General features: G+C 45.3%; 1 protein-coding gene across 4 annotated transcripts in view; it reads left to right on the top strand.

Annotated features, from left to right (window-relative positions):
* ADAMTS20 (ADAM metallopeptidase with thrombospondin type 1 motif 20) overlaps positions 1–15,118 on the top strand; it is a 174,154-nt gene that overhangs the window by 69,854 nt on the left and 89,182 nt on the right. For all 4 annotated transcript variants that reach the window (XM_051850403.2, XM_051850406.2, XM_051850402.2 and 1 more), the window contains exons 15-18: positions 2,516–2,633; positions 8,729–8,824; positions 11,628–11,794; positions 11,946–12,075. In XM_051850403.2, the coding sequence (XP_051706363.1) occupies positions 2,516–2,633; positions 8,729–8,824; positions 11,628–11,794; positions 11,946–12,075 (511 nt within the window). The remainder of the gene's footprint in view (positions 1–2,515; positions 2,634–8,728; positions 8,825–11,627; positions 11,795–11,945; positions 12,076–15,118) is intronic.

Below are 15,118 nucleotides of genomic sequence, written 5' to 3'. Positions count from 1 at the left end.
ATACGCTCTTCTGAACGGGAAAGCAGGCTTGGATACAACGTCCTACAGGCAAACGGTCAGGACTTTCTGACGAGGGAATCTGCCCCACCATGAAGCACTGGGATCGTTTGCTGATTTTTTTTTTTTTTTTTTGGCCTGAAGTGCCCATAACCGAGAGAAGGATGAAGTCAGCTTTTTTATAGATAGGAAATGGGGGGTTGTCGAGTGCTTTGCTACATCAGACCGGACCTTTGTGCTGACATTGCCTTGTGTGTTACGCCCGTGGACCTACTCCTTCCCTCGCTCCTCTCTCCAGCTCTCTGTCTGCTGTTTTGTTTTGTTTTGTTTTTAAAAGATTTATCTGTTTATTTGGAAAGAGTTACAGAGAGAGAGAGAGAACTATCTTCCATCTACTGGTTCACTCTCCAGATGGCCATGGTGGCCAGCACTGGGCCAGGCCAGGAATTTGATCCAGATCTCCTTTGTAGGTGGCGTCTTGCACTGCTTTTCCCAGGCTGTTGACAGGGAGCTGGATTGGAAGTGGAGCAGCTGGGACACGAACCTGCACCCTTAGGGGAACCAGCGTTGCAAGCAGTGGTTTTTCCCGCTATGCTGCAACGCTGGCCTCAGCTCCTATTTTGAATGTCCATCCCTAAGAATTCATTGTATCTGGTCATATGATTGGATGTCAGACACTGTTCTGGTCACCAGGACAGAAGGACAGAACGGAGCTCCTGATTCCAGGATGGGAGATGGGAGTGTGAGCGATGGGAACGCGGTGCTTTGTGGCCGCCTGCGGGGTAACGTGAGGGAGTTCTAAGTGGTACAGAGAAGCCTTCATGGAGGCTTTGAGGTTTCTGTTAAGTGTCGCAGAGGAGTAGATTGTAGCGAGGTGAGGACTGGGGCGGGGTGGGCAGAGCTGGAGTGAGGGACTAGTGGGTGTGGTTATGCAGACTTCTTGAACTCCTGGGAGACCCAAAGAAGGATTTGAAGTAAAGGGAGAAATGGGCTCTTATTTGCCTATTAGAACCTTCAGAATGCCCTGCGCTAGAACAAGATGGGCCATTGAGCAGGATTCTGGAAAGAATGGGTGAGAAGCTGAATTAAAGCGTAAGCCTGAAAATCTTGAGAAGGGGTAGAAAGTTTGAGAGTTAGGAGAGTGGAATAATTTTAAGAACCCATTCCATTGATTAAATGAAACTTGGTAGGGTCAGTTTTATCTTCTGTCACCATGTATGTATACCAGTTACCTAGGTGAGTAAGGTGTTACAACCAAAGAGCCCATGAGACAGATGGTCAAAGACACTTAATACAATGTACCCACTGGGAATACCTCGCATACTCAAGCAGGGTTGCCAAGGTTACCAAGTGGCTTGAAAAATCAAGTTTTATTCACATTAACAGCCTAAAGTCACATGAAAATGAAAAAACATGATGCAGGTTTTCTGAACACACAGTTCATTTTGGAGGTACTGTCTTTGCGGGAAAAAGAATGCACGAGGCTTGGGGAGTTTTGTGATCACTGAATTTAGAAGACTGTTCTGAAGGAGTAGGAGCTACACAGGAGCTGCACTTGTATTTTCAAGTCCTTGCAACAAACCGTTTACTGTTCGTTCATTCAGTTTAATAAACATTGTGTTATGTTGAGGGGTAATTTTGGAGAAAGGAATTGTTTGTTTCAAATGTTTCTCTGAAACTGGATTTATTCCCAGAGTTTTTTTTTTTTTTTTTTCAAGATTTATTTATTTACTTGAAAGTCAGTTACACAGAGACAGAAGGAGAGGGGTAGAGAGAGAGAGGTCCTCCATCTACTGGTTCACTCCCCAGTTCACAATGGCTGGAGCTGTGCCAATCTGAAGCCAGGACCCAGGAGTTTCCTGCAGGTCCCCCATGTGGGGGCAGGGACCCAAGGACTTGGGCCATATTCTGCAGCTTTCCCAGCCATAGCAGAGAGCTGGATTGGAAGTGGAACAACCATGTCTTGAACTGACGCCATATGGGATGCCCACACTGCAGGTGGCAGCTTTACCTGCTATACCATAGCACCGGCCCCATTCCCAGAGTCTTAAGTCATGAGTTAAAAAAAAAATCCTGCAAGATAGCTTTTGGGAATATAGTGACATGTTACTTAAATCATACTTTAATCTCTTTGGATTATATTTCTTTAAAGAGTAGTTTTTGAATTATAGTGAGTATTTGTGTCACTATTAGTCTTATAATGAAGATTCTTGGGTTTTATTTCCAAGGATTTTAGATCAGAAAATCTGGGAACTTGTCTTTTTAAATGTCACTCTGTGTGATTTTGATTCAGGAAGCAGGTGGATGGCACTGTAAACAGTGCAGCTTCTTGGGCCATGTGAACAGATGTATAAAAATACTACTGTACACCAAGATCAGTAGCTATGCTAAAAAAAAATCCTGTTGTGTGGAGTCTCTTGTGAGTTGAAAGAATATTTTTGAAGAAAATATTGTTCAAAGCACCATGCTTATAATGTATCATTTTTATAATACTGAATGCAATCATTGTGTTTTGAAGCAAGCCGGCTGTGACCATGTGTTGAACTCCAAGACCAGGAGAGACAAGTGTGGCGTGTGTGGTGGGGACAGCTCTTCTTGCAAGACGATGTCCGGGGTTTTCAACAGTGCTCACTATGGTAAGCTCTGTGTGTGTGTCTCGGTCTCTCTCTGACTTAGTTTACCCATTCAGTCACTCTAGGTCTTTGCATTGGAGAATTTAATTCTGTGTATTGAGGGTCATTATTGATAAGTCTTATTACTGCCATTTTCTTTTATTGTAGTTCTTGGCCTTCTTTCTGCTTATTCTCTGAAATATGTTTATTTGAGATTTTTGTTTTGTTACCATGAAGCTTACAAAAAGTGTTCTGTTTATAAAAAGCTATTTTGACATGAAAGCATCTTAATATTGATTATAAAGATGGGAAAAGGAATAAATAAGTAATGAAAGATTCCAATAAAAAAACCTATGCTTGTACTCTATTCCTTCACACATGTTGTTTTTCGTATCCCATTTTATATATTTATGCATTGCCTGTCTCTACATAAAAATATGGTAATTGTGTTTAATTATTTAAGAGTTTAGTCTTCATACTGAACATATGAATGGTTTACACACCACATTTACAATACTGGATCGTGTGAGCTTATAGTTTTAGAGCGTTCTGTTTGTATAGTTACTTTTATCACTGATTTTTTTTTTTAAAAAGATTTATTTATTGGAAAGACAGAGTTACAGAGAGACAGACAGACAGTCAGAAGGGTCTTCTGTCTGCTGCTTCACTCCCCATATGGCTGCAACAGCCAGAGCTGGACCAGACCAAAGCCAGAAGCCAGAAGCTTCTTCCAGGCCTCCCACTTTTGTGCCACCTTCCCCTGCTTACCCAGAAGCATTAAGAGAGCTGGATCGGAAGCAGAGCAGCCAGGACTCAAACTGGCACCCATGTGGGGTACGGGCATCGCAGGCAGCGGCTTTATCTGCTGTGCCACAGCACTGGCTCCTGTCATTGACTTTCTGCCTTCTGATGTCTCCTTACTCCCTAGCATCTTTGAGTTTGAAGAACTCCATTTAGCAATTTTGTAGCATGGGTTGGGTGGAGATAAACTCACTCTGCTTTTGTCTGATACCGTCTTCATCTGTCCTGTCATATCTAAAGGATAGCTTTCTGGAATGGTACTTGTGGTTAGCAGGGGTTTTTGTTGTTGTTTGCTTGTTTGTTTCCCTTTCCTCTTCCTGCTGTCTCCTGGCCTGTGGGGCTTCTCCCAAGAAATCTGAGGTCAGGCTAATAGGGATTATCATATGTCTTATGATTATCATATGTCTTGGTATAGAGTTGTATATTCTTCAGCTCAAGAACTTGAGTTTTTTTTTTTTTTTTTTTTTTTTAATACTTTCCTTTCTCTGTTAAGACTCTCTGCTGGGTATTACACCATTTCTCTGTGTGTTCTTGAAGCTCATTGAGTCTCCTTAAAAACAACTATCTTGAATTCTTTATCTGAGAATTTGCACATGTCAGTTGCTGTTTGGCCAGTTTCTCCCCTATTTCTGTTCCTTAGATGAGCTCATGATGCTGGCTGGCATACGGTGTCATCTGTATTTTGGAAATTTTTCCCAGGCTTCATATCTGCTTTGTTTCTGGCTGTCATCTGAGAAATTCTAAGCATTCTGCTCTTTTTCTCTGAGTCTGTGGACACTTGTGCTGTTTCATCACTTAGCTGGTGCCTGAAGTTGAGATTTGCTGAGTCTCTTGTAGGTGCGTTGTTGCTGTCTGAGCACCAGAGGGTACCCCATCCCAGGTTTGTCCCAAATGTTCAGTCTTTGTGTCGTGCATATGGAACCGAGGAAGTCTCTGGAAAGGGGTGGTCCATCTGTGCCAGCCTCTTCCTTGGGCCTGGGTAGACCCAGGTGCCTTGTCCAGTCACTAGCCTGTGGTCAGGTACCGTAGAATCTGCCTGGCTTCTTGACTCACTGTGGAGGGAGCGGCCCTAGATTCCTGGTACAAAGTCTTGACGTCCACCTCCCTTTCGTTCCCCCAAGCAATTACTGTCCTTTGTGTTGTGCTTCCTGGGATTAGTGGAGGAGTGCGGGGGCAGTGTCATGGATGGCAGCACCGCAATGCTCCGTCCGTACCCAGAGCCCAAGCCTGCTGAGACCGGTGCGCTGAGGCTCCCACGGCCATGGGTTGCTTGCTGCCGAGGCAGGCTTGAGGCCTGAGGCTACTGCAGTGAGCTGCAGGTGATGCTGGTCAGGTTACAGTTCCAGTCAAATGGAGCGGGTTCAGAGACTGTGTGCAAGCATTGGCCTGGAGGCAGGACTGTGGGATTTGCAGATTGTTGGACTTTGCCAGCCTAGCGATGAGTTGTAAGACAAAGCAGTGTACCCACTTCCATGCCCTCCTTTCCAGTGACTCGAGACTTGCTTCTTGCTGTCTGCCCCAGACTGGGAGAGGGGGGTTTTCCCAGGTTGATACGAAGTGGGGTGCATCTGAGTTTTGCAGCCACAAAGCCCTGCACAGTCTGGGGGCTGTGCACCAGGCACCTGGGGAGATGGTGGTGACACAGGCCAACAGTCTCTTCTCAGGTCTCTGTCTGATGCTCGAGCAGATCCGGAGGTTCTGTGTGCAAGTCCAGTCTGAGGACATGGGCCTGGGAGCTCTGCTTGGTGCTGGGTCTCACCGTGACAAGACTGGCATTGAGCTTCAAGGCAAAACCCTGGGCTTGCTTTCTTTTTCTACTCCTCCGCGGTTGAAGTCTTCTTCCTTGCTTTCTCCCGAGGTCAGGGAAGGTGTGGTAGAGGCAGTTCCTCAGCCACCCAGGCTGACAGTAAGCCGGGGGACACCTGGGTCTCACAGTCACTGGGCCTTGTGCACACCAGGCCCGTGTGCAGGCAGTGATGCAGACTGAAATGAGTCCGTCCCTCTGGGGGTGTGGGGCTCTACCTGGTGCTCTTGCAGACCATCACTGACCTGGTATAGAGGCCTCCGGGCTTTCCCGAGGCTGAGTCTCACCACGGCAGGCCCAGCCCTGAACTTGAAGGTGGAAGTCCTGAGCTCACTTTCCTGCCCTGTTTCCCAGTGGCTGGCATCTTGCTGTGTTGTAGGAGGGTAGTAGAGTCAGTCCCTTATGTTGCTGGTTACCAGGATCTGGAGACCCTGGGGACAGGGCTTTGGGGCCCCACTGGGCATTGAGTTTCACTGTGGTGAGCTTGTCCTGGATTTCAGGACTGAGGTCTGGACTGAATTCCTCCTTCTGCCTCCAGGTGGTGGTGAGGCAGCACTCTCCACCGTGGTATTTGGAGCTGAGGAAGGGGTGGCACAGCTAACTCTTCCCGTCCTGTCTTTCTCAGTGGCTCTTGGTTTATTATTGTGTAACACTCAGTACTGTGGTCGCTTACTGGCTTCCTGGGGTCTTGTCCACGTGGCTTGGTGTCCGGGGAAGACGACTGGGAGGAGCACTTACTCAGCTGCTATCTTGTCCTGCTCCTAACCCTTCTCATTGCTGTAGTAGTGAAATATGCAGTGAAGGTGTGGCTGTACTGCTTTATCTACTGTGTACCATTCATCCAAAACGACTGCTAAAGAAATATTCCCTAAGTATAGAAAGGCAAGTGTTGGGGCTGGCATTGTGGTGTAGCGGGTAAAGCCCCTGCCTGCAGTGCTGGCATCCCATGCTGGCACCAGCTTGAGTCCTGGCTGCTCCATTTCTGGTCCAGGTTCTTGCTAATGACTTAGGAAAGCAGTGGAAGATGGCCCAAATGCTTGTGCCCCTGAACCCACATGGGAGACCCAGAAAAGCGCCTGGCTTCTGGCTTTAGTCTTGCCTAACCCTGGCTGTTAAAGCCATTTGGGAAGTGAACCAGCAGGTGGAAGATCTCTCTCTTTCTCTATATTTCTTTCAAATAAATAAAATAAACCTAATGCAAAGTAAGTATTCTACCACAAGTAGCTTTGAATTCATGAAATCACCTTTCCAAGATAAATCTGATCCTTAAAAACACATTAGGGGGCCCGATGCTGTGGCATAGCAGGTAAAGCCGCCACATGGGGTGCCAGCATCCCATATGGGCACCAGTTCGAGTCCCGGCTGGTTCACTTCCGATCCCGCCCTCCGCTGTGGCCTGGGAAAGCAGTGGGGGATGGCCCAAGTCCTTGGGCCCCTTCACCTGCGTGAGAGACCTGGAAGAAGCTCCTGGCTCCTGGTTTCGGATCAGTGCAGGTCCGGCCTTTGCGGCCATCTGGGGAGTGAACCAGCAGATGGAAGACCTCTCTCTCTCTGTCTCTCCCTTTCTCTAACTCTGCCTTTCAAATAAATAAAAGCAGATCTTAAATGTGCCCAGTGTTTTTTGTTTGGTTGGTTGGTTTTGTTTTGTTTTCTGAGTCCACGGCTTTTTGACCGTAGTGTGTGAACAGTTCTTGGTTAAGGAAGTTCTTCCACTGGTTTTTCTGTGGTCTAACGTGTATATTTATCACGTTTCCCAGGAAACCTGCTGTCCATTATTTTCATCACATCATATGGCTTTACCCACTACACTACAGCACTGGCCCCCATCTGAAAGTTTTCTAGGCATTTTTTCTTTTTGTAGTAAAAGAAGATGCCCTTAAATCCTTTCCTGCAAGTGAAAATGCATTATTAAAGCCTTGTTGCACACATTAAATGGTGTTTACGGTTGTTGGAAGAATTGAGCTAGTGTAAGTGACTTCAATTAAAGCAGTATACTTCTAACCCACAGTCAACACTCTGAGCACACAGATGTGTCCTGTGCTTCACGCTCTGACATACTCCTTCTCCAGCTGGTCATTGTTTCCTGGGAGCCACACACATGTCCTGCACTGTCCTACATACTTTGGTCATAGTTCACACTGAAAGCTACTTGTTTTCAGGATAAAGCAACATATACAAAATTAGGATCAAACACTTAACCTCACAAAAAATTGTATTGCAAATTAATTGGTTTGCAACTGAAAAAGGTGTTCAAGTGATTTGCAAGATCTTAACAATGTTGGTTACATTCTGCCCCCTGGTGGTCCTCTCCATCTTGTTGTCCGGGCAGTGCCTCACTTATTGAAGGCGTGCTTTCTAGGAAAAAAAAGAATACACACACACACACACACACACACACACAGAGAGAGAGAGAGAGAGAGAGAGAGAAATAGTGAAGATAGTGGATGGGAAGATTTTATAGTGAAGAAAAGGCAAATGACAATTTTTCTTGGAGATTAACCACAGCCAGGGTGCACGTGTGATATGCAGAATCATCAGACCACGTGTGATGTCTTAGAGATAAAAATGAGCTCTAAAAATATGCAAGCTGATCTGACAGGTGGTGAAATTAAGCCGTCTTCAATTTTCTATTCCTTAATCTCATCAGGTATTTATCAAAGTTAGTGTCTGAGAAAAATCCCAGCTTTTTTTTTTTTCGTGTATTAAATAGGGGAAAATTCAAATCAAAGAACAAAATAATATCACCATAGCATTATTAATTATATATTTAAAAACTTGGGAGCATTTGAACAACTGTGGAATGTGGGTGTTTTTAGTGTCACAAGAACATTTTTCTTATCTAATAAATATTAGCTATGTTGTTTCTCCCTTAAAGCAGTGCCAGTAATGCTGATTTTGGTCTCATAAAATAGAAATATTACTTTCACTTCACTCCAGTAAACTTTTTACTTTTATCGTAACAAGTTTGTTACTAGACTTAAAACTAATGTCAAATTTTGGGGGTAGATATAGGGATTTCCAGCCTAGACTGTACAGAAATTATTTTTGAGCACTGAAATTGAATGTTTCCATATTTGGTGTTCATTGTATCTATGTGAACATATCATAGCAATGACTGATTATTTTGATACATCCTGGATTTGTGAATAGCGTTTGAAAATCTGTTTTTCCCATTATAGAATATAAAAATATGAGTCAAGTTTAAAAACAAATAGGCATTAAGAATCTCAGGAGTGAATATACTAGCATCATACCTAATTTAGAATGAAAATGTAAGAAACATTGTGCTTTAAGGATCTCAAACTCTGTGTGTTTTAACATCACCCAGTTTTTCTCTGTCCTCAGTAACTTGTATAAGGTGTTGATTCACGTGGAATGAACACTACATCATTTTTAAAAAGATAAAGTGAAATTGAGTTGACTGTGCTGGACCTGTTTTTTGACCGTTGAGCAGTAGCAGCCTGTAAGCCATCTTCTTTTTGTGAAATCTAAAGCGTGTGAAATTGTCTTGCAGGTTATAACGAGGTCGTAAAGATTCCCTCGGGAGCAACCAACATTGAAATCCTTCAGCACAGCTATTCTGGAAGAGCAGAGGATGACAACTACCTGGGTAACTCGTGGGTTGTGTGCAGCTGCAGCCGGTCTGTGGCTGATGTAGGTCCCGGCAGGCAGCAGCAGTCCCCGTGTGGGCACAGTCTCAGTTCCTACGGGGCGGGGTTGTCTCAGCCTGGACACGCGTGCTCCCGAGGTCTACAGAGTGTAGCCTCAAGAAAAACTGAATGAAATTCCAAAAATTCAGCTTGTTTTCAGAGTTTTCCCCTAAGTCTATTTTGGACAACCAAAGTTAAAATTGCATGTGTATTTAGCATAAAATTATGTTTTTTTTTTTTTTTTAATTTACTTATTTCTCTGAAAGGTACAGTTGCATACAGAGGGAGAGACAGAAAGGGTTTTCCATCCACTGGTTCACTCCCCAAATGGCCACAGTGGCTGGAGCTGGGCCGTTCTGAAGCCAGGAGTTTCTTCCAGGTCTCCCACGCGGATGCAGGGGCCCAAGGACTTGGGCCATCTTCTACTGCTTTCCCAGGCCACAACAGAGCTGGATCGGAAGAGGAGTGGCCGGGACTCGAACTTATGCCCGTGTGGAATGCCAGCGCTGCACTCAGAGGCTTAGCCCACTATGCCACAACGCTGGCTGCCCCTCTTCTTTTTATAAAATATTAGTTAAGAACTCTGAGTTACATGTTTGAAAGAATTTGCTCAAGTATTTTCAGCATGTGGCAAAATCATTTAAATATAGATTTTTAGAAGACCACCTGATGCGTTTCTTGAGTGTAGACTTCATTTACGTTATTTAATAGTTTATGTTATTTATGTGATTTATGTTATTTAGTAGTTTTAGAGGTTGTCGGGTTTAAAGTTTTCACTTGGGTACAAGCTTGAACAGAAAGTTTTGCAGACTGATCTGAGTTTCTGAGCAAGTTTGTTGACTGTCCTGTAATTCACCAGGCTAGAGTAGGGGGCGCTGTAGAGCTGATCTGGACAAAATTCATTCTTGTAATTTTTTTATTCTATTTATTTATTTATTTATTTATTTTGACATGCAGAGTTAGAGAGAGAAAGGTCTTCCTTCCGTTGGTTCACCCTCCAAGTGGCCACTATGGCCGGCGCGCACCGATCTGAAGCCAGGAGTCAGATGCTTTTCCTGGTCTCCCATGGGGTGCAGGGCCCAAGGACCTGGGCCATCCTCCACTGCCCTCTCAGGCCATAGCAGAGAGCTGGCCTGGAAGAGGAGTAACCAGGACAGAATCCGGTGCCCCAACCGGGACTAGAACCCGGTGTGCCAGTGCTGCAGGCGGAGGATTAGCCTAGTGAGCCGTGGTGCCGGCCCATTCTTTTAATTTGTAATCTGAATCCAGAGGAAGCCCTTGTCTCAGGAATTAGATTTGGCACCACATAATGGCCCAGGCTTTCTTTAAGGGAAGATGATAGCCTTATTAATGTCTACATAAAAATGGTTAACTTTATGCTATGTCGGTTTCATCTCAATAAATAGTGTAAGCAAATTTCTAGAAGAAAATCTAATGTAAATATTATGATTTGTTATCCTTTATGTTAAAATTATTTTTCTCTCATGAAAAATATTTTCTAGGTGCATACACACAAATATGTCCTACTACGTTGTAGATTAGTAATTTACTGGGTTCCAGATAGACAGCTCGTCCTCCCTGCTACAGATCCACAGGGGATTATCCCAAGAGGCTCCGAGAAGCCCCAGGCCTCAGATAAAAAAACTGCGTGTATGCCGTGTTGATTTCCCCAAACATACATAGCCTGTGATAGTTTAACTTGTAAAGTATACACAATAAGAGACTAACAATAGTAGAGTAATTTTAACAATTACTGTGATAAAAGTAAGTTGAGAGTTGCCTGAACACAGCATCGTAATTCCTTAGTAGTCGGTTGGGTAATCCAGCCTACTACTAAATGACTCACAGGCAGGTGGTGTAGACATTGTAGAAACACTGGACACAGGGTAATTTGTAACTTGGGCAGGGCAGTGTTGGAAGGAGCAAGGTGATGTCATGCCACTCTGCGTGGTGTATAACTTAGAATTTAGGAATTGCTTATTTCTGGAATTTACCGCTGCAGTTGGCTGCAAGTAACTGAAACCACGGGGACAATGACGCCTAAGGCGGGGCTGCTGTGTGCACCTTCCTAGAAACGGACCAGTTGCTACCCGCGTTTAGGATTGCAGTGGGCAGGTGGCGCAGCAGTTAAGTCGCTTCATGGGACGCCACATCCTGGCCTGGAGTGAATGATTTCAATCTTAGCTACTCCGCTTCCTGTCTGACTTCCTGTTAATGTGTACCCTAGGGGGCAACAGATAGCGGATCAAATCCCTGGTCCCTTCTGTCTACGTGGGAGATACCTTGGTGTTGGTCTGGCCCAGACTAGGCCCTTGTAGGCGTTTGGGGTGTGAACCAGTGGATGGAAAAATCTCTCGCTGTCTGTCTGCTTTTCAAATAAAATGAAAATCAACAAAAACCAAAATTTAAAAATGGTGTTTACAAAAAATTAGAAATCTTTACCAATAAAGTAGCAGTATATTTTGTAAGAAAATATAAATGGAAATAGGAAAGACAGGCCCGTTGGCTTTGTTAGGGTGCAGATTCTTTCTAGTTCAGTGGTTGAGTTGAGGGCTTCTGCACTTAAGTTCGATATCATTGCCTCGTGTCTTCACAGTTCCCTGTTTATAGGTTAGATACCACACTGTAGTCAATAAAGTTCATTTCCGTAATGTTAATTTACATTTCCATTCTTCAGTCTCACAAAAGGGTTTGAATTCACACAGTTAAGGAAGCATGTTCTTTGTCGTTGACTGATCTGTTTCATGTGATTCTGTTCTGCAGCATTATCTGACAGTCAAGGGAATTTCCTCTTGAATGGAAATTACGTTGTAACTATGGCAAAGACAGAAATCAACGTACAAGGAGCTGTTTTTGAATACAGTGGATCCAACAGCTCCGTTGAAAGACTTAACGGCACTGATCGGCTGGAACAAGAGCTTGTTTTGCAGGTAAGTTCTCAGCAGTCGTTAAACGGACTTAGTTTTAATCGTATTAGTAAACCTTATTGGTTACATGTGCAGCATTTATTAAATGTTATTTTGAGATCTTAAGAATGTATCTTTGGGATTAAATTGTGTGTTCCTCTGCATTTTTATTGAGGTGTTGTGTGTGGGTAATCTATACAACCCCGATGTCCATTATTCCTTCAATATTCCTCTGGAGGAAAAGAGCGATTTGTTCATGTGGGACCCGTCTGGCCCGTGGCAGGACTGCTCCAAGATGTGCCAAGGTACCTGGTGCTGCACAACAGGGACAGATGTTGTGGGTGCGCGTGTCCTTGGGGCTCCCTCTGAGTCTGGGTGCTCCGGAGCCCCCCCACTGCCCCCCCCACAAGCTCACACGCAGACATTCCACATGGGCAACAGAGCTCTCCGGTTCTCTTCCCGTGCTTCCTCTCCCTCCTTCCTCCTGACTCGTACCCTGACAAAGCCCCGTGCAGCATCACACTTCTCAGCGTTTTCCGTCTCTGCCCCTTTCTTGTTCTCCTCCTTCTTCGCAGTCACAGGAAGTCTCTCTGACTTGTCTCCTGCTGTCCAGTGAGTGATCTTCCCTCTTCCCCTCCTCTGCCCATGCCTCTCAGCCCCCGCCCCCCTGACAGTGTATAGACAGAACATTCCGCGTTCTCCCACCGTCCTTCCTTGATGGCAAAGCGTAACCCAGTGCAGTGGTGAACCGGGAGTTGACAGTGGGCCAGGGAGTGAGAAGACTGGGGCGCCGTGCAGTGTGTAATGTGGATCCTTCATTGAGCAAACCATCTTCGTTGTGAGAGGGACAGCTTTGTCTCACGTTACCTGGAGTCAGAAGCGTACAGGGATGTGCTAATTGAAGTGGTGCACGCAGTGGTAATCGATACTGGTGGACATGATCACAGGAAAGGGGAAGGAAGCCTAGTGGTAGAGGTAGAGAGAGGGAGAAGTATCCTCATTTACAATGAGAAGTAGTTTCCAGGGAGGGTAGAGGGCAGGTTTGGGAGTGAGGAGGCCGTGGGTCAGAGGAGAGTGCGGAGACAACTGGTGGGGGCAGTGGTGGTCAGAGGTGACCAGTCTCGTGTGAGAGATGGCCTGACACACTGACCCCAGGGTCCACGAGACTGTGGTCCCACTCAGGCCTTGGTCCTGGGCACTGGGACAGTGCTGCCCGCAGTGACTGTGGGGGCAGGTGTTCCTTCTGTCTGGGCAGCATCTCACTGGAGCAGTACAATGGTACATGATGCAAGGTTGGCTGTGATCAAACACAGGACACAGTGAGCTCAGGTGACCCGGGAGAAGGGAGGATTCAGTCTGACAGGACGGCCCTGTGTGTCCTCTACGGAGCAAACTGGAGCTGGGGGAGCTGGGCCCAGTGCTGCGGAGCTGGGCGGGGAAGCTGGTGTATGGCTGTGTTTGGGAATTAGGCCAAAATCCAGGCAAAGCTTTCTGAAGTGTGGTCTGCTATCCGCTGGGTCACGCCCAAATTGGCCGCAACAGCCGGAGCTGCGCCGATCCGGAGCCAGGAGCCGTCCTATACTACCTTCCCAGGCCACAGCAGAGAGCTGGATCAGAAGTAGAGCAGCTGGGACTTGAACCAGGGTCCCTGTGGGATGCCAGCACTGCAGGCAGCGGCTTTACCCACTAAGCCACAGCGCCAGCCCAGTTTGCCTTCACGTTTTCTTCATCGTTTGCCCGTGGTCCTTTCTGTCGAGCTCCTTGGTTTCACGTTGCTGTTTGAGCTTGCTGTCTGCTGGTCTCTGTGAGTGGCCACCACTGTTCTGGGAATCCTTGCGGACTTCTTCCCTTGGGTGGAGCATATCCCTAGTGCTTTACTAAGGCAGTTTTCTTACACATTTCACATCCGAAAGTGCTGAAAGATCCTGTTTTCTGATCACGCTTCAACAGTTCAGCTACTGTAAATTCTAAAATATTATTTTACAGAAGCTTGACTTTGAATTTTGGCTTTTTTTTTTTTCATTTCCTGGGCTTATATAAGGTGGTATTTTCTGTTGTAGAAGTATTGTGGACCCTCTCTTTAATTCTAATAAAATAAAATACCAGGACAGTGTACCTTGATATGAGTGGTTCTTTTTTATATCAGAGTATTTCAACAAATAAAATGTAAGAAAAATAAAATGTAAGTTTATTTTGGTGCAAAAGATTTTAAAAATCTATTCACAGTTTTTTATAAGATGCATTCTTCATGAATTTTTTGGAGACCTGTCTCATATGCATACATTTCAAATAATTTTGTGCCAAATAAACTTGCCTCTTAATTCAGTTTTTCCATAAGCATTTTGAAGTTCTCTCATATTTTCCTAGGTAATTATCATTTTAGTTGAAAACAAAGATTATTTATCTTGAGAAATTTTATTACATATTTTTGATAATTTCTTCACCTTTTCTCTCTCCTGCTTTAGACTTTTATTTGGATGTTCAGCTTTCTGAACTGATGGTTTGTTTTCTGAATTCTTCTTTCAGTTTCCTTGTTTTATTAATTTCTTCCCATAGCTGCCCATGTTGGTTTGTGGATGCATTGTACTCATTATGTGCCCTGAGAGCATTAATCGTGATCACCGATTTCCTTCTGTTCCCTGACTTTGTCCTCCTAGCTCTGTTTTGTGTTTCTTGGACCTGCTCTGTGTCAGAGACTTGGCTGAAGTCTGCTCACCCCTTGCAGTGTGTGCAGAACTCAGGTGCAGATCAGGAGTCCTGGGTGGGTCAGACGAGTCAGCCAGGGGCTGCATTCCAGAGTCACGTGGTTACTTCTTACGTCACTGGGGAGAAGCACCAGTGCACACTGCCAGTGAATATTTCTTCTTGGGTTGAAGAGTCCAAGACAGACATTTCCCATCATCCGATGGTCACTGGGGGGCTGGAGAACAGCAGACGTCACCTGGAGCCACAGGGAGATGGAGAACCCAGTCGGCTGGAAGCCAGCTTCAGAATGGCGCCTGCAGCCAGTTTCAGCACAGTGCACCCCCCGCTTCCCGCGGGCGTCTTCTGCCTTCAAGGTCGCTTCTCTGGAACGCTGTCTGATTCATTGGGCGTAAGCTGTCTGCCAGTCACCAGCCACGTGTGGCTGCCCTGCTGAGACGTGCGTTTAAGACTGAAGTGCACAGGCATATGAGAGGGAATGTAAATGTGTCCCTAGCAGTGTTTATATTGAGATGTTGAAAGTGCTGCATTTTGCGTTAGATGTGGTTCACGTTCTGTTTTTGTTGGCCAGTGTGGCTGTGATAATCTTAACTGTTCTTCATAAACACTTCCCCATTCACGCTCCGTTTTCTTTGCCTTCCCCTC

The sequence above is a fragment of the Oryctolagus cuniculus genome, chromosome 9 (assembly GCF_964237555.1).
Source record: "Oryctolagus cuniculus chromosome 9, mOryCun1.1, whole genome shotgun sequence".
Taxonomy (NCBI): Eukaryota; Metazoa; Chordata; class Mammalia; order Lagomorpha; family Leporidae; genus Oryctolagus; species Oryctolagus cuniculus.
This window is presented reverse-complemented; position numbering and strand designations above follow the sequence as displayed.